Genomic DNA, 19,370 nt, shown 5'->3' on the forward strand with positions numbered 1-19,370 from the left:
TATACATAGATATGTATATATATACATATATGTATGTATATATATGCATATATATATATATGTATATATGTGTGTGTATATATATACACATATATACATATATATATATATTTATATATATGTATTAAACAGACACTTCTAATGGATTAAACAGACACTTCTGTTCGATCAAACAATAGAACCAACCGGTGGTGGAATGGTAAATCTTCGGTGATTGAGGGTAAATATGGAAGTACAAATTATTCACCGTCTTTCTTCGCGCTAATGAAGAATTGAATTCCCCCTAGCGCTCCAGGCGCTGTCCGACGCTGCTCTACGGGGATCACCTCGAGCTTCCTTTCAACGGCGTCGTGCCGGTCGTCGTCCAAAGGCTTGAAGATGGAAAGCAGCCCGTAAGGGACATCGGAAGGTAGCTTCTTATCACTCTCATGGAGGTCGGACTTATTCTCTTCTTTATCATTGCTCTGGTCTGAATTTGGAGTTCTCTTCGTTCGTTTGGGTCTTGAGCACTTACAATCTGGGAATGCATTGCCTCAGTCGTGCAATATTTCTGGGTGTCTATGAAGTGCATTCTTGTGTCGGTTGGTTCTCCATTGTAAGATATTCTTCTTTTTGGGACAAAATCAAATAAATTTGTTGATCTGTATCATTATTTTATGTTCTACATAATCTAGAAGTTATGACTTTGTAGTGGCAGTCTTTCCATGATGATATTTATGGAAGCTCTTAGTAATTGAAGCTTAGAGATCACATAACCGTTCAAATCTAGTTGTTCTCATCAATCATTGTTGATTACATGATTAACCTATTAAGGCATATATCTTAGATTTTTTAGGTTAAAATTTTTAGAGATCACATTTTCTTGTTCATGCTATCAATATCTTAATACTCTAATATTGATGTTAAATAAGTGTTGGAGAGGGGGAGGAAAAAATTAAAAACAAAAAATGAACCACCCAAAGATCAATAATCAAGAATGTATCAAAAAATCGATTTAAGATTAACGTGATTTGGTAAATCCCTACTTACATTCATAAAATTAAATTCTTCACTATGTGAGATCAATTATAAGACCTTGAATTATTCCCCATAATAGTTTGCACGGACAGTTACAACAGCTCTTGAACTATTTGCTTCAACTGAGCTCCCACTCGAGTGAGTTCTTCTTAGTTCCGTATGAGTAGCTTTTTGATCTTGCAAGCCTTGCTTTGTTGTTCTGTGTTTCATGTGGAGTTTTGGGTGGTAGATTTACCCCACAAAATGTTACTTTTCTTTTTTTTTAATATATTTTTCTTACAGGTTTTGCAGTTGCTGACAGACTCTAACCAGTGTGTTAGAGGAGCTGCTACTCCATGTCTTGAGGTTAGTACATTTAGTTTAAAGTGCATTTTGACTTATAAATCAGCTAATGTTGACAATGATTTAGCCATCAAATTGGTGATGAATATGCTTTACTCTTGGGAATACCCCGAGTTCAGAGCAATGACTATAGGTGTCGTACATGTCGTGTTACATGTGTTAAGAATAGAAACGAATGATATTTGTGTTTTTGATATGGTACTCTCTATTTATACACATAGAGAGAAGGATTTTCCTTAACAGGTTAATGATATTTTCTCATATAGTTAGGGATCATGAGAAATCTTAGCTGTTATCAACTCGAAAGATAGAATTAATTGGTTCATTATTATTGGCCTTGGTATATATTGAAATTATTTATTCAAGTATGTTTCGTAAGACAAAATATACTGGTCTTGGTAATTAATTATTTAACTAATGAAAGTGATGGTACGATACCTAATTGCTCCGAACCCTTTTCCTTTACTGTATAAAATGATTCTATTTGAGCTGGGATGTAAAATTACTAGGAATTTAGATGACAAGTCCGGACCACATTTGCAAGGGTGTAAGAATCCTAAAAAATGTGGCCTACCCGAATTCAATCTTGGCTTCATAATTAATTATGAGAGCTTGTTCTTTCTTTGAGTTTTAGAATGCTTAATAATCAATCAGGGCTGTCCTTTTTTTGATGATTTTACATTTTTTTTTCCTGATTTGATGTCAGTAAAACAGTCTCAGCTTTTAGGTGTTGTTCTTGCTCCAGGCGGAAAAGTAGGATGGAAGAATCTATCGGAATATAAAACTGAAAATTTGCTTCACGTGAAAGAAAATATGTACTTCCATTCTTTCGATTTTGATTTTTAATCTTTTGGCAGGTTTCAGATGAAGCTAACCCATGCTCGGATATTGTCTTATCCCAATTTGATCCTCTCAGATTCCTTAGGACAACCGAATGTTGATGTCAATGACCTGTTAGACCATCATTAAAGTGAGTACTCGAAAAATTGAAGACTAATGCATGTAGTATATGGCATTTGCTTGTTTAGTATGTACTCATTTTAATAGGTACTTGCAAATTACACCTGTTGCCATCCCCGTGATAAACTCACAACCCACTACAAACATGCCCATAAATAGCATATTGTCCATGTAGAATTAGTCAAGCGTATCCGTCCCTGAGATCCTTTACACGTAATCCTATCATTAACATCATCGACGAAACCCATAAATTTGAACCTAAAAAAAAACCTTTGATTTTTTTTTCATTTAGTCGACAAAGATAATAATATCAGATAGGTATTAATTATCAGCATATCGAATTGTATCGAATATATTGACATACGATATATTATAGTCCTCAATTTTTTATTTTTAGAGGTACATATGTATAATATAAAATTAGGTAGGGTTATATATGTAATTTTGGCCAAACTGAAGACTATGCTCTTAAATCGGGTTTGTTTAGGATATTAACTTACGGAAGGATATAACTACAACTTTGCGAAACAAGAGCATGAAAGACAACATTAATACACCATTCTTCACATTAATAACCGCTGTGACCTCTCAATCGTTTGGGCGTCGAGAACGATACGTCCATACAAGGGTGCCGGAGCAAACCCTAAACTCCGTTCAACCATTTCGCTTCTCCATTGTTCCCGTCTCCACTTGTAATGCGTCGCGTCGTATTGACCGCTCTAATGGCTTCCTCGCCTCGCCTTTTTCTCGTGGGACTACTACGCCCCTCCGTCATCCATAGGTTCAACAAATCGCCACTCCCAAGGTAAACCTTGATGCCCTAGTTTCTTCCCTTCAAACTACCTGATGAAATTTAAAGTGTCTCTTGACCGGTGAAATGCTGTTACGACAAGCCCTTAGAGCAGTTGTTTTGAAGAAAATAGAAATTTCTTCTGTACAAGGGATCAAGATTGCAGTAACCACACCTGTAATAGAGCAAGTACCCTTTTGTCTCTTTGGTTGATCCATTTTCTGTTGCCCACCCTCATCCTGATTTATCTTTTGTTGCAAACTGGTGTTTTGCTTTTTCTGGATTTTAGATTTATAAGTTCATAAGTTTGCTCATGCAATGAGATGACGAAATATATAAGCTTTTACCACATCCATATTTTAAAATTTGATTCCTTAGTTAATGAAATTTGATCGCCTGAAATGATACATTCACACTTTTTCCATGTGGGTTTCTAGTATATCAACTAATGTTCGCCTCTTGAACACCTTGCAGGTTGCTTGTGAGGAAATATGTCAGGTCTAACAAAGTATTTAAAGGAATTCCAATGGCAAGTAAGAGATTGAGTAAGCAAAAGGATTTTTATGTGGAAGAGGTCCACTCTCATATCATGTGGTGGAAAGAGGTTTCTATGACAACCTGTCTTTAGACATTTTTTCCCTATATTGTGAATCTTGGGTTGTTTATCTAACCATTAATTAATGATTTGAATTCCTCAGAAGATCCAACTTTGCAAAAAGCATTCTACTGTTCTACTGGTCAAAAGGCTTACTTATTCAAATTTGTTAGGATTAGATGTCAACTTAAAAAATGGAAGGTAAGCAGAGTTCCTTATCTGACTGCATAAAAGGTTTACTCTCATTTCTTCCCCTTGACAGTGCATGATCTTGTTCCATGAAACTTGCATGTTATAATAGTGCACTTTGAGTTCCTATTGTTTTGTCAACCATACAAAGCTGCCCCTTGTGTGAACAAGGACTTTAATTGATACTACTGCATTCTGATGAACAATCACTCTTAATTTCCTGCACAATCTGTTCTGTGTATTTTTATCTCCTACCTCTCATGCCTTTGATATTTCTCAGTCAATGTAGTGGTAAATGGTAATAATATATGATTCTTGTATTAATCTGTCAAATGCATTTGGATAGCTGTAATTGCTAAGAATTACTTTTGGTTTCCCATAGAAAGCAAGAAAAGGCAAGGAGAAAAAAAAAACTTGATTGCAATGTTCTTCTGCAAAATATGATAGTTGTATGCTCATGTTTTAGGTGGTAGAGATTATGCTGAAAAATTTGCCTTTTTGGGTTGGTGACCCATCTGAAACATGTTATTTTGCTACATAAAAGAGAAAAAACTGGTTGTAAGCACACCGGACCAGACCATCCAATTTTCTGAGTCCGACATCCTGTTCATCAGTTGGGTCCTGTTTGGAAGTTGGACTGATAAAAACTGGTCAAACCATACCAAATCCAGCAGAATCAAAAACCTTGGTTCTTGTATCCTTTTAAAACTGACAGCTTGACTACACAGGGTTAGGGTACCAAATTGTATCCTTTTAAAAGTTTACCATGTTGATGTTAGCAAATTATTGTTAATATGTCCCAAATAACTTGAGGGATTATTATTGTTGTCACCACAAATATATAAATCCTTATCAGAAGCTGCTATCTCTCAATTTTTTAAATTTTTACACAATTTTGGACATTGTTAGTGTCCGTAACTAACAACCAGTATGAGGTTTGTTTCAGGAGAATGCTATATAGATTGTTGCTACTAATAGTTACCATGCTATTGTGATGATCATTATCTTTTAATTTCATTAGGCTTCTTGTTTCACAGGTAATGTATGTTATTCTCGATCGTTCGAGTTATTTTACATCCCTAATGGTTGTTTATTCCTGCAACTAACAGCTTTAATGTGCATAGTTGATATTTAAGGTCCTTCAGTAGATTTTATCTAATTTTGTTGTTTCTTTGCAGTAGTCTTATAGAATTGCAGCTACTGTAAACTTGATCTTTCTCTTTTTTTTTGACATTATTGGCAGAGCCCTAAAATATCTGAGATTTCCAGACTTCCAACTCTTAACAAGAATAACACCTTGTCTTTGCCCAAGTGTACTAGCTTGTCCATTTGTATAAATTACATTTAAGCATCAATTGCTATGATTCATTAACGACTGTTTTCATTTCATGATTTATTATGACATTTAACAAAATTAAACCTATGCATCTATGGCTTTCTTAGGTGCCTTATGGTTGCAGAGGCATTATATTTTTTGTTTCTAGGGCATTTGATGCTTACACTGCAATGAATTTTGATATCAGCAGAATGGAGGTTTTGGTATGGGCTAACATAATTTGGCCGGAGACACTTATGGGCAGTGTGTCTTATGCTAAAAGCTGTTCTAGATATATTATTGAATCAGGCATTAGTGTGGTGTGATCCAGCATAACTTAGCACAATTTTGAATTAAGCTTTCTGTGCCGGCCAAAAATTAAATCCGTAACCTTGATTATTGTATTATGATAAAATAGTAACATTTGTTCTAGTTATCGTGTCGTTACTAGCCATTGCACTAATACTGACTTTGATATGATATAGATTTATACTTTTACCAAGAACAAGTCATTTAAGTATTATAAGCTCCTAGTTTTTCTAAGCAATTCTCATACTCGTACATATAAAAACTTGTGGTTGAAACTGGGTCAAGTCTTTTGTTGATGACCAGAGGTTTTTGAATTTAATTGGGGTATTTTCTGACTTCTGGTAATCCTGGCTCATGAGATTTCCTACATACTCAAATTAGTATCTTCTTGGATTTGCTGCACTATAAGTTTAGCATGCAATTTTTCTTTGCTCTTTAATATATATATATATATATATATATATATATATATATATATATATATATATATATATATATATATATATATATATATATATACTGCTGATATTTTTCTTAATGATATTTTTTCCTAGAATGATTGTTCCTTTATCTTGCTTCTTGCAGTTTGAAAGAAGGAACACTCAACATGGAGTTGTTGCAATTTAAGTCGAGGTTTCCTCGAGAAGTGTTGCTTTGTCGAGTATGCCACTGATCTCTTATGATATTTGGTTTGTCATGTTCTACTTGTTGTTGCTTTGTTTTATAATGAAATAAATGTGAGAATTACCTTGTTGGAGAATGGCAAGTTTCTTGAGCATCAATTAGTTCTCCTTTTGATTTTATCTTTTATAACCTTTGATTGATTATGATTCTGCATGTTGAGAAAAATGCTTCTCTTGATGGCTATAATTATGTAGCAAAAAGTGCAAATTGGTAAATTGAAAATTTGTCATCATTGTTGTGGTGGTGTTGCATATGATCCTCACTGTAGCAGTTGATTAGCATATTGCTTTAAGTTTCTATTGTCCTATATCTTACAAGCAGTTTAAGTGTCAAAACAGCCCTCTAACCACGCAACTGAACCTAAACAGTAAATCTTGGCTAGCTCTTCTTGAGCTAGGTTTTGGATGACTACAGGTTGTGTCGACTGTCGAGGATGAAAATTTTCTTATGTGACTGAGACTGCAGCACAAAGGATTACTGGGATGATCATGGGTTGGTTGTGTATGAGACCTTGGCTTGTCTTGGATTCCAAAGCTTGGAAGAGGGACATATGTGACAACTCACTCTAGCTCCACATTCTATGTGTATGCAAAGGATTTGGATGTGCATGCAGGACTTGGAAATTTGAAGTTCTGAGCAATAACTTTTAGTTAGTCTTTGAAATAAGTTCTTGGCCATTATGAATTTTACATTAAGATTTGTCAGTCCCATATTAGATGTGCAGGAAAAGTATTGATTAAGTTTATGGTGCACAGTGAAGACAAATAAAAATTTCTGCTGGCAATTTTACATAAGATCCTGGAGTACTCTTAAGTATGAATTTGAAAAGGCTAGCTAGATTCATCTTCTTTGTCTTGTATACATAATATACACAAATTTCAGACTACCTAGATTAATCCTCTTTGTAATGTAATTTATTTGAAAAAGATGATGCATCAACTGTTGAAGAGAAAATATATTCAGTTTGGAACTCCAAGAACTTGTGTTTTCTGTATCATTTATCTACAGTTGTAATTATATTTCTAGATAATTATTCATCAAAATACAGAGTTTGCATCTTTCTGTGTTTTCTTAGCATGATAGTTCATTTTTGTCCTTTGCCATACAATTTGATTTGTAGCTTAATACTTCAGCATTTTTTTCTCAATGTGAAATAGTTCTTACATCATTGCGGCTTATGGGCAATGCTATCCATCTTCTTTCCTGCCATCATTGCATGTTAAGATTTGCTATATATTAAGGTGCTTCTCATTTGTGGCTCAGCTTGTGGCAACATATGTTCTACAGCTTATACAGCTCTATTTATGTATGTCCCAGTCATTGGCATTGATCTAATGCAGTTGCATTGCAAACTTCTGTATTATGATTCTCTGTTTGACTTGTGTACCATCAGCTGTTCTGACATGCAGGCAACACATTGGTCCTTGATGACTGATTGCATGCTTTCAACAGTTTTATGCATTTGCATGGACTTAAACTTTATAACCAGAAAGCGGATGCCAACATGACATCATGAAAAATATGCTGGCCTCGATAAATACTATCCTCTCTGCCGAGAAACACTGGAACCAAATATGAAAAGTGCCATGCTTGTAGAAGATATTATCTTGACCATTTTATTGGACGGCTGAAATGAATTGCAAATCAATTTTTGATGCTAATGGACTGAAACAAAATCTTCTGTAGATTAGATAGCTGGTTTGATTATGGTACCAAATTTAAGAGAGGATGCTCTTTATGACTCCGATCAAGATACATTTTTTCTACTGATTATGACTTGCAAATCAATTTTTGATGCTAATGGACTGAAACAAAATCTTCTGTAGATTAGATAGCTGGTTTGATTATGATACCAAATTTAAGACAGGATGCTCTTTATGACTCTAATCAAGATACATTTTTTCTACTGATTATGACACAATTAGTGACTGCAACTGATGGCTTTATTTTTCCTCAGGTTGGTGATTTTTATGAGGCTATTGGATTTGATGCTTGTGTTCTCGTTGAGTATGCTGGTTTGAATCCTTTTGGGGGTTTGCGTACAGATAGTATTCCGAGAGCTGGGTGCCCTGTTATGGTTGATTTTCTGCACCCTATATATATTATTTCTTGATTATGGTTGCTTCTTACAGAGTATTTAATGCTTAAAGAAGAGTATATTCACTTTTATCAGTTTTTATCTTTTATCATTTAATGCTTAAAGAAGAGTATATTCACTGTTATCTTTTATCATTGTTTATAACTGTCTTTGGTAAGTGTCATGGCATGTTTCTAGAAGAATTTTGGTAGTCATGTCTTCAAGTCCAAGATTTCTTTTGGCACAGGACTGCACTAAAGGAATTTTATACATTGTGTTATTGTTGTAGCTTGTCTTTTGTGCTATTTCGTTGAATCAACTCAAGAAACAACAAGATAGAGGATTTTTGTTTCTTTAATTCTAATGATTCTGGTGTTCAATTGTTCTCCTTGTCATTCCTATTTTGAGGATGTAATACTTGGTTAGTTTAGTTTTATAACTAACCTGTTTAGTCATGCCACATTCTGAATTATGTGTTTGTATTGAAAGATAATTTCTGTTCATTGCTCTCTAAAATAATTATTTTATTTTATTTGCAGAACTTGCGCCAGACTTTGGATGACTTGACCCGTAATGGATTTTCTGTTGTGAGTCACTTTCAATATCTGAAATTCTTTTACTTTTTCTAATTTCTGATGCTACTCATTTTCTGTTGCATTAAGATCTTGTGGAAGGAGAAAGGGGGACTAATTATTTAATACTAATCTTACAATCAAGTTGCCATGTATAAACTTAAAGTTTTGCGAATACTATGGTATGTTAATGCAGTGATTTAAAAAGATGCTTGGGCCTCGCCTAAGGGTCAGGCAACACGCTTAAATGAGGCGTTGGGCGAGCACCCGGTTGATATAAGGCGACTGAATCAGACTTTTTAAGTCTGGTTTGGTTAAATTTGCGTTAGTTGGTTCGATTGAACCAACTAACACACACAGTTATATTAAAACCTGCACGTGACCCCGACTTCCAACCCTACGCTTTCTCCCTTTGTGTTCGCCACCGAGGATTTCTCCCTCTGCGTTCGTCACCGACGATTTCTCCCTCTTTCTCTGCCGCTGACGATTTCTCCTGTTGCCTCTGAGTCTTCCTTTGTCGCCGACCGAGTCTCCTTAGCTTCCGCTGCTGTTCGTTGTCTGCCGCTGCTGTCCGCTGCTGCTGTCGCTGCTGCCTCCTGCTGTCTGCGACTCTACTGCTGCAGCTGCTGTTGTCTGCTGCCTCCTGCTGTCCGCGACTCTACTTGTGCAGCTGCTGTTGTCTGCTGCCTCTTGCTGTCCGTGACTCTGCAGCTTCCGTTGCTGTCTGCTGCCTCCTACTGTCCGCGACTCTGCTGTGGCTGTTGCTGTCTGCTGCCGTGACTTCTCACTGGCAGTTTCTACTCTTCCCTTCTAACTGCTGTTAACAGTAAATATTCTAGTGCATTTGTAGCATAAGAACAGAACTCCGTCTACGAGCTCATCTCAGGAGAAGAATAAGGGGCAGGATCTAAAGCTACAGATGGATCTAAATAATCTACTGTTAACAGTAGATTATTAATTATTGTACAAAATAATATTTATTTATTAGATTAATAATATTATATATATTTTTATATTTTAATATTTTAGAGCACCTCGCTTTGCTCGGGCGAGTGCCTAGTGCCTCGGGGGTTTTGGGACTTTGGCGCATAGCGCTTTTTAAATCACTATATTATTGTTCCTATTAGTAGCAATCCTTACCTCGAAACCATGTTTTGACATGTCTGGATGGCCCATTTTCCCCTCCATGCCTCTATCCTTCTTTTGCTAAAAAAAAAAAAAGAAGGGCACCTGAGTCATAAGCACCAAGAGACTAAATTAAAAATACGGGAAACTTTTATCAGTTGTCCACCACTTCTTGGTGGGGCTATGATGATGAGGTATAGGTGGTCAATATCTAACAAGGATGCAGTGCATGAGATATGTAGCTTCTCAAGCAGGTGGGATTGAAGAGGAGGGTTGCTGGGAGGATAAAAAGCAATGGTTCGTTGTATCTTGTATCTTGAACTCGAGTTCATATTAGGGAGGGGGGAGAAAGGGGAGTCAGTACATGCGACTTTAAAAATGTTGAAGAAAAGTAAAATAAAAAGATTTGTGAACATGTTTTTGCTATGAAATGAGTTTGGGTTTTATCTTCACTAAGGAGCGTATTCTTGGTTAATTTCAAGCTTTTTGAATGACTGATAGAATAAAGAGCTTCCTTTGGAAAAAGTTTAAAGGGGTGCAGGGAGTTGATTTTTAGTGGATGGCGGTATGCAAAAGCAAATAGTAGGGAGGGCTTACAATTACCATTTTTGAAACTGATGGTAGAAAGTATTCAATGAATGAGATCCTCCTTGGAACAAAAATGCATGGCAAACATAAATTTTTAGTGGGAACCATTACGCATCTAATTGGCTAGATATGTATGTTCCCTTGCTACTTTGAACGGTGCCTTTTGGTGTGGACAGATCTCCATAATTAGGGTTCAAAAGTTATTGGGGCCAATGGGGAGAAGATTAGGTTTTTTTAGGGTACTTAAATGATGTTTGGCCTTTGACTATTACCTCACTTGGTGGGGATAACTACACTTTCCGACATCTCTTTAGGCCATCCTGTCCCAGGACAAAGGGTCATCGTCCTCTGTGATATTAGTTCTTTTGAGTGTCTGCTCTATCATTCGAAGATGGAGGAGCACCTAAGATTTGAAGGAGATCAGAGATGCCAAATTGACTATGACAGTGTTCTTTAGTTTGAATTGGTGTTTCTACTAAATCTTTTAAAGTAGCACACTAATATAAATTCTTTAACTTTGAGGTCTTCTCTATTGAGACCCTGAGAAGTTTTGGTTTCAATCTCCAATAAAGCTAATATCTTTGTGTGGTTGGTACAAAAAGGATGGAATTTGTTTGGACCATGTGCTGGTAAAAGAAAGAAGGATCATGCAAAGTGCAATTCATCAAGCAATCAGACTGGATTGGGTCACAGGCTCCAGCTTGCTCTTGCAAGTTTGGCACAGGGCTTTCAGTAATTCAGTTGATGGGAGTTACTTTCTATCCTACTGTGGTTATGACCGGGATGGCTTGTTCTTTTTCACATGTCTGAGGCACTGTCAAGAGAACTTTTTGGAGACTTCTTCAGCTGGAAGCTATTGTACACTAGCCATTTATTTCATTTTTATCTATTTCCATAAGAGAATAGCTACATTATTTATAATTTGATGGTAGACCTTTTGCTTAAACACTTTCTTATTCTTTTTCTCTTCTTTCTTCTTCTCTTTCATCATTCTGTTTGGCTGCAATTTTTTGTAAAGCTCTTATCCAAAATCTAAGTAGTTTTTATAAGTTCCAAGGCAGGACAAGATTTTGTGTTTTGTTGGGGGATCCAAAGCTTGATAGATGCGGATGGAATATGTTGATGGGAATTTTGAATATTATCTTTGGGATTTCGAAGTTCCATAGGGTGCTCTTGGAATCTGAATCCTAGGATTTTTAGAGAGGGTCTTTGAGGGTGTTTGACTCAAAACCCAATGAAATCCTTTTACTCAATGGGTCCTTGAAGTTCGATTCTTTGGATTTTTGAGGGTCTTTGGAGTACGAATCTTTGAATTTTGAGGGTCCTTGGAATTTGTATCCTTGGATTTTTAGGGTCAGGCAAGGATTTTGGGGGTGTTTGGTTAAAATCCCGGGATTTCACTGGAAATTTTTATGAATTCCTTTATGAAATGGAGTCGTAGTGAAATGAGATGATACTTGGAACATCTTTGTCTTGACCTTAACTCTTGTTTACTGCCCTTTTCAGTTTGAAACACTTTAGTCACTTCAATATGCTTTCTGACTTTGCTGATATATCACTTAAATGAGTTTTTCAGATTCAATGTGTACAAAATGATGCTAATGGTGCATGCATAAGGTGTAATGCTGAACATTTTCTTTTGGGTTCTGACAGTGCATAGTTGAGGAGATTCAAGGACCAACTCAGGCTCGTACTCGTAAAGGTCGATTTATATCTGGGTAATTAATTTGCAACAAAATTTATTTCATTTTCAAACTTATTATTTTAAAAATCTACACTTGTTATTTTAGTTAGCACCATGTTTCCACAAAGGAAAAACTTGTTCGGGATTTTACAGTCGTAATTCTGTGCATTGCTGCCTAGTTGAATTCCATGAAATGCATGTGCAATTGATGACATTACTTTTGTTGTTCAAATGTTATGAAATGCTCTTACTCCATCTTCTTTCTCTATTCCATGTTTCTTCGGTAGATTTTATTTTCTTACATTTGTTCTGAAGGACGTTGTAAGATATTTCCTGTGTTTACTTAGTAGCCATGTAATAAACATGTGGAGAGAGAATGAATGGTTATTAAATATTAAGATTCAAACATGTATTTTTCAGAATCACCTTATTTTATGCAGAGGAAATCAACCATAGAGTATAAACTTTTTATGTAAAGCTCAAAGCATTTAAGAGGCAAATTTTTAAGGGATGTTGTATTTTCTGATGTTTTAGAGTTCTTTCAGTATGTTGTTGCTGTTAGGTTCTTATAATTGGAACTATAAGCAAGCATGAAAAACAATAAAATAGAAAGAAAGGAATAAAACTTCTATGTAATATTTTCATGATGTTAGCATGTGATGTTGAATTGACATATTTTCTATTCTCACGTACGCAACTTTCGGAACATACAAGATTGTTAATGACATTAATTGCATTTATGATGTATCTCATGTTAGTCCTTGTTCTCTCATCAAGAATTCATTTGATATAAACCTCATTTCTTCTTCACTCTTGCTTGTGTAAATGCTCTCCTTAGTTTTCTTCCAAGTCACTTTTGAATCATGTTGAGCTTATCCAAGTACCGATCATTTTATTTCTGTGGTACTTTATTACAGTAATGTTATATTTGTCATATATGCCAGGTATCCTATTTCTAGAAATATTTTCATTGGAGACTTCATAGAGGAATTTGTTGATATTTCATTTCTTTTTTAAATTTCTGAGGCAAAACTGTTTCTTTCTTTTTTCCTTCATATTCATTTAATATTACTGTTGTGACTTGTGACTGATTCTTAATGTTGCAGCCATGCACATCCTGGTAATCCTTATGTTTTTGGGCTTGCTGGAGTTGACCATGATGTCGAGTTTCCCGATCCAATGCCTGTAGTTGGTATTTTCAAACTGATTATGACACTTCTATAGTTTCTTTAAAATTATATACTATTCAGGAAACGGTTTTGAATGCTCCAAAAATTTTCAAGTTGGTTGAGGTTTCAGCATGTCTTTGTATGGTTTAGAAATGCTTCAATGTATTGAACATCAGAATTACAGTTTTGGGTGGATTGATAATGTGGTTTCATTGCAAAGTTTTGTGTGTAGCAACAGGAAGCCTTGTATATGTTATAAAATCTTTAAATTTTTATCACCTGATGTTATCTTGAGGTAGAGATTTACAAGAAGAGACATGACTCGTTTAAGCTTGAATTTTTTTTTTAAATTTCCCTGTGTACTTAACTTCATATTTTAATGAAACAAAATTGTAGCCTTACTGCTTTTCTCAAAAAAGTAACTGATCTGATTTGAGATGAGTCTTTGATCAAGTCCATCCACAATTTGTACTCTCTATTTTAGTCAATTTCTCTTCTCATTTCTTTACCTTTTCAATTTGAGGGAAGTATTTTTCAAGATAAAAATCAAAAGAAATTTGTGATCTAAAATCACTATGATGTTAGTTTGAAAAGAATTCTACATCAGGATTGGATATTGTGGAGCTTGAACATACATGAGAAGTGGAGTAACGTGAGCTTGACAGTAATCAAACTGCGATTTGATATGTTATACACTAGGCTTATTGTCACGACCCGGGTTTGATGGGCTAACTAGCCTATCAATTTTGTTTTGCCCAAACTACTGACCAAAATGCTTAGGTTGAAGTTGATAGTAGTATACTTATCAGACCCTTATAAGTCAATCTTAATTATGCCCACTTCCGATGTGGGACTAATTTGGGTGTTACAATCTCCTGCACTCAAGAGTTTGACGTCCTCGTCAAGGTCCAACATAGTCCAAATCAAACGCTAGCATCGTGCATGTGAGGCGTAGCCTATTGGTGGCTCTACGTCGTGACGAATCCTCTGACTTCATTCACGGGTAGTACTTTCCTACTTGAGCCTCTCACCATGCCCCAATTCTAAATCGGCTTTGATACCAAATGTCATGACCTGACTTAGTATTGGTGTATGGTGAGGGGCTCGAGTAGGAAAGAACTACCTATGGATGGAGTCAGATGACTCGTCATGGCATGGAGCCACCGTTGGGCTATGCCTCACGTGCACCATGCTAGGGTTTGCTTTGGACTATACTAGGCCTTGACGAGGACGTCAAACTCTTGAGTGTGGAAGGTTTTAACACCTTGATTAGTCTCACATTGGAAATGGAAAAAAATAAGATTGACTTATAAGGATTTGATGAGTATATTACTATCAACATCAGCTTAAGCATTTTGGCTAGTGGTTTGAGTCAAGCGAAATTGATAGGCCAATTAGCTTATCAGATCAGGGTTGTGACATTTGGTATCAGACCTGTTTCAATTTTTTTTACATTTACATATGCTGATGTAATTTGTGAAGTAAATTCTTTTCTTTTGACAATTCAATTTGCTTTGTAAGGGGAACTAAAGTGTTGAGAATTCTGAATTTTCAATATAATCAGATTTACTATATAGATTTCAAACTTTGAACCTTGTTAATTAAAGGTTTCAAAGGATCACCTATGGTTCCAAAGGATTTATTGCCATATCCAGAATTAGGCTTCAAGCTCAATAAAGTTATTGTATATCCAAGAGACTGAAATAACAACCAAACATGTTATGCTTGTTTTCTTACCTTCCATTGGAAAGCCTCATATTAGTTTTTGGGTTTACAGGCTTCTTGATTTAGGCAATAAGATTTTGTTGTCTTGAGCATAAGTGCTAATGTAGATTTCATGGTATACATGTCCTCGTATTATTCAAAGTTGTCCAAGCAATGTTATTCTAGCTTGTCAATGCCAGTGCCTACAACACTGCTATGGCATGCGCTGGTTTAATATGCTAGCATGAAAATTTTTCCCTTAACTTAAGAGCCAGGGGCTATTTATATTTGATGACTTTGGCAAGCACCTGATGAGAGGTATTTGTTATAGATATGTGAAGAGTCTTTAGTGGAAAATTGAAACAAAATATCATATTGGACCATCTAGTTGTATTCATCAATCAGTCGACAACTCATTTGCCTCTGTAAGTATGCACAAAATGACATCTTCCAGAAAATGCGTCAACAAATTCAATTGTGTTGCAAGGTTTTGATGCTACACCACCTTTCTTTCAGCTTGTTTATGAAATTAATGTGGATCTGAAGTCACTTCATGTATACTCTCAGTTAGCCCCTTCTCACACTCTGCCATGAGTGCTTCCCTGAAAGCAACAGGTTCAACATGTAAGGTGACATACTTCACCTACAATGATGGTGATTCCACTGTTAGTGATTTTGAAGTACCATACCCCACCATGGTCTCAGTTCTCATCATATAATTACTGGAGTTGATTTTGTGCCACTTGGATTGTGTGCTAGTCCTGAAGGGTTCATGTGAGACTGGGTTTCGCTGAAGATTTTGTTGGCACCTCTTTTTCAAGACTGCATATCTGTGTTAGCTATAGGAGCCTTGTTTGAAGTTTTTGTTTCTCAGAGAAACATGAATTGTCTCGTATCTTATGATGTGATATGATGGATCATCTTTTAAAAATTACTAGTGGAACTTGCTTAGAATTATCATCATGAGATTGTTGTGGGAGAAGGCCTCTATGTATGTACTGATAATTGATAAAGCACCTTGACTAACTGAACGTGAAGCAGTTGGAAAAATTCTATCCAGCTATGGAGAATATTGTGATGCCAACAGTTAACCTTCTTTTTCTTTTTTTTGTCTTATTGTTTTTGTTTGCTGTCTTGTTTGGGTTTCTAATTGTCTTGCAGATAACCCTACTGATTACTAATATTAAGGATTCTTTAGTAGTTTGCTATGAATTTTGTTCTCATTTTAAATAATAGTATACATCCTTCAAATGTAAATGTGAAGATTGAGATTTACATGTTTTCTAATATTATAACATGCTGTGATTTAGGGATTTCACGATCGGCGAAAGGCTATTGCATGATCTCGGTACTTGAAACGATGAAAACATTTTCAGCAGAAGATGGTCTTACAGAGGAAGCAATAGTTACGAAGCTTCGTACTTGTCACTATCACCATCTATATCTGCATACTTCTTTGAGACATAATTCTTCAGGTGTTATCATCCATTTTATTATGTTTTAAGTTAGAATGTATTATTATTTTTTATTAATTTGCGCAACTTCCTATTTGATTGAATACCATGTGCCACATCTATCTGTTTCCATGCTTGACTTGTAATAACCATGTTTTCAATATGCATCAATTTGAGAGTTGCCAAGCTTGTGGAAGTAAACTGTAAAAGTATTATTTGTGATTATAGTCATATCTGCCTGGATTAGTTGGTTCAATGGTGATTTGATGAACTCTGTGAACATGGTGCTAATAGCCAAGGCATTCTGTATGATGTACTGACCCTACTGGATAGTCACAATTGGAACACATTTGAAAATGCCCCTGTACCATTGGAAAGGGAGGCCACCACACGGAGATTTATTTACCGAGTCATAAGCAATTGGAATGGCAAGCCGCCAATCTTCGAAAGAGAGTGGAAAGGTAGGTCTGTGCCCACTGGGCATACAGGATGTTTGTTTCATGAGCTGTCCTACTTTTTTTGCCTATAATAACAGACAGTAGGGATAGTAGTCAAACATCCTCAACTTTTTTGATTTTTTAGGCAGATTTGGTTGCCAAGTTGCAAAACCATGAAATACTTGCACGAGGCCATTGCCACTGGTTAAAAGCATATACAACCAGATATTCCATTGTTTCTCCAAGCAGTTGATTCTTTCAACTGATCGCCAGTCAAGCATATAAATTTGAGAGTATTAGATTTATATGTAAAGCAGCATGAATGATCTGGGAAAGCAAAAAATAAGATTGACCTAATTTGACTGTCACTGTCCTACCTAAACCTAGGCTGCACGGAAATAGGCATCTCTTTTGATTGAATTTTTTTCTTCATTTTTGAAAAGTTGATTCTTGATTATTACCATCTTCATTTAAGGAAAATTTAGATTACTAATGAAAACTGATCCTTCAGTCTCTTTACATATCCTTTTTCCATCACAGACAGCAGCCTACGTCAATTGTCCAGGATGGAGGATGTGATTACAACGTCCCTAACATATCTTACAAGCCATGAAAATCTTGCTTCTGTTTGATATGTTAACTGAATTATGTTGACAGTTGATTAATGCCCATCTCTTGTACTAACATATCTTACAAGCCATGAAAATCTCACTTCTGTTTGATATGTTAACTGAATTATGTTGACAGTTGATTAATGCCCATCTCTTGTACTTATATATGTGGTGAGAAGATGAGGGTTCTCAGTTGTGTATGTTTCATATTGAAATGATGTATGTGTATCTATGTGTGGACATTTGCTTATGTTTAGATGAGTATTATCCATGTTGAGCTTCAGAGTACCAGTACTTTCATCTTGTGTATGCTAATTTGTCATGCTACCTTCTTCCATTCTTTAAAGGGGGCAGGTGGATGCAATGTTGTGCATCATTACTTGTGTGTGTATTACTCACTTCACTTTCTCATTAGCCTTGAGATAACACAAATTAACTGCATCAGTGTCTATTTTACGATTGTTTGAGCCACATCTATTTACTTCGACTTTGGTGATATCTGGCTTTTTATTTTCTTGTTTAAAGTTCTAAACCATATTAAACAACCATTTACCAATTCCTCGAATTGGTGGAGCGGCTCAAATAAGTTAGAAGTGATTCTAGGAATACATAATATTCTATTGTTAAGGTAGCTGCATTTTCTAATGGCTTTAATTCTTTTTTCTGCAGGTACTTGTCGGTGGGGAGAATTTGGTGAGGGTGGACTTCTATGGGGAGAATGTAATGGAAAAACTTTTGAATGGTTTGGCGGCAACCCTATTGAAGAACTTTTATGCAAGGTGTTCAAATTTTAGTAGTTATAACATGAAAATTTGTCATTTTTGGTTATATTCCATTAGTATTTATTTTCCATAGCGATTCTAGTTCAGATTTAGGATGTTTTTTAATCTACATTAAGATTCTCAATGATGCCCATCTTTTCCAGACATTAATGCCAAATGAACAATCTGTTGCAACAGAATTCAGTATGCACTATATCTTCATGATTGTTGATGTCTACAGTCCACCAAGTAATGTTGTTTTGAGTATTGGACTAGTGCCCGTCTAGGTCATGGTGTCATTCTGAGTCTCTGACACATGGTACATTGGCATATACCATGGTAGAGAGAGAGAGAGAGAGAGAGAGAGAGAGAGAGAGAGAGAGAGAGCACCTGGGCACTTGTGAGTTGAGGGACTGTAGCAGGTGGCGAGTGTCAAGCGGGTGGGTGGGCAGTGTCACTAGTTGTGGGCACTTGTGACTTGCATGTGGCAGACTGTAAGACTTAATAAAAAACAAAAACGGATTGGAGCACCTGAGGGGGGTGGTCTGCATGTGGGTTCACTCATGGACTTGTAAACCAGTTCGAGTGGATTCAAAACTCTTGGCCTACACTAATAGGTAATTTATTTCTTTGCTGCTCCCACACCAGTTGGGATCTGATCTCCTTAAATTTGCTCAAGGCTGTTCTTCTTATTTGTAATCAGGGTTAACTTCTGAGTTTCCGAACCTCTTTTGGAATAAAGTTTCCATCACTTTACATATCCTCCTGTTAGTATTTACTGTTTGATGGACAAATTTGCTTCTCTAGTGTAGTGGCTTGAGATTTCCTCGAAAGTCAAGTGGCACAGTTGAAGCCTGACTTACATGGTACCTTGATCCAAGAATTGGACTCCATGTCAAAACCATCAGTTTCTGGGTAATCCTCTTCGAGGAGTTAAGGTTAAAGAAAACATCTCATGTTCTACTAATGATTTAGATCCTATAAGTG

At 35.9% G+C, this 19,370-nt stretch overlaps 1 protein-coding gene across 3 annotated transcripts in view; it reads left to right on the top strand.

Moving 5' to 3' along the window:
- The first annotated feature begins 2,879 nt into the window (after positions 1 to 2,879).
- LOC135619118 (DNA mismatch repair protein MSH1, mitochondrial-like) overlaps positions 2,880 to 19,370 on the top strand; it is a 37,545-nt gene continuing 21,054 nt past the window's right edge. Inside the window, exons 1-10 of one of the 3 annotated variants that reach the window (XM_065120806.1) lie at positions 2,880 to 3,124; positions 3,584 to 3,713; positions 3,808 to 3,905; positions 6,103 to 6,178; positions 8,159 to 8,278; positions 8,818 to 8,865; positions 12,217 to 12,281; positions 13,354 to 13,439; positions 16,431 to 16,595; positions 18,292 to 18,401. In XM_065120806.1, the coding sequence (XP_064976878.1) occupies positions 3,015 to 3,124; positions 3,584 to 3,713; positions 3,808 to 3,905; positions 6,103 to 6,178; positions 8,159 to 8,278; positions 8,818 to 8,865; positions 12,217 to 12,281; positions 13,354 to 13,439; positions 16,431 to 16,595; positions 18,292 to 18,401 (1,008 nt within the window). In that variant the 5' untranslated portion in view covers positions 2,880 to 3,014. Of the gene's footprint in view, positions 3,125 to 3,583; positions 3,714 to 3,807; positions 3,906 to 6,102; positions 6,179 to 8,158; positions 8,279 to 8,817; positions 8,866 to 12,216; positions 12,282 to 13,353; positions 13,440 to 16,430; positions 16,596 to 18,291; positions 18,402 to 19,370 lie in introns of those variants that run through there. The other 2 variants (XM_065120805.1, XM_065120807.1) reach the window with 2 other exon arrangements.

The sequence above is a fragment of the Musa acuminata genome, chromosome BXJ2-8 (assembly GCF_036884655.1).
Source record: "Musa acuminata AAA Group cultivar baxijiao chromosome BXJ2-8, Cavendish_Baxijiao_AAA, whole genome shotgun sequence".
NCBI lineage: Eukaryota > Viridiplantae > Streptophyta > Magnoliopsida > Zingiberales > Musaceae > Musa > Musa acuminata.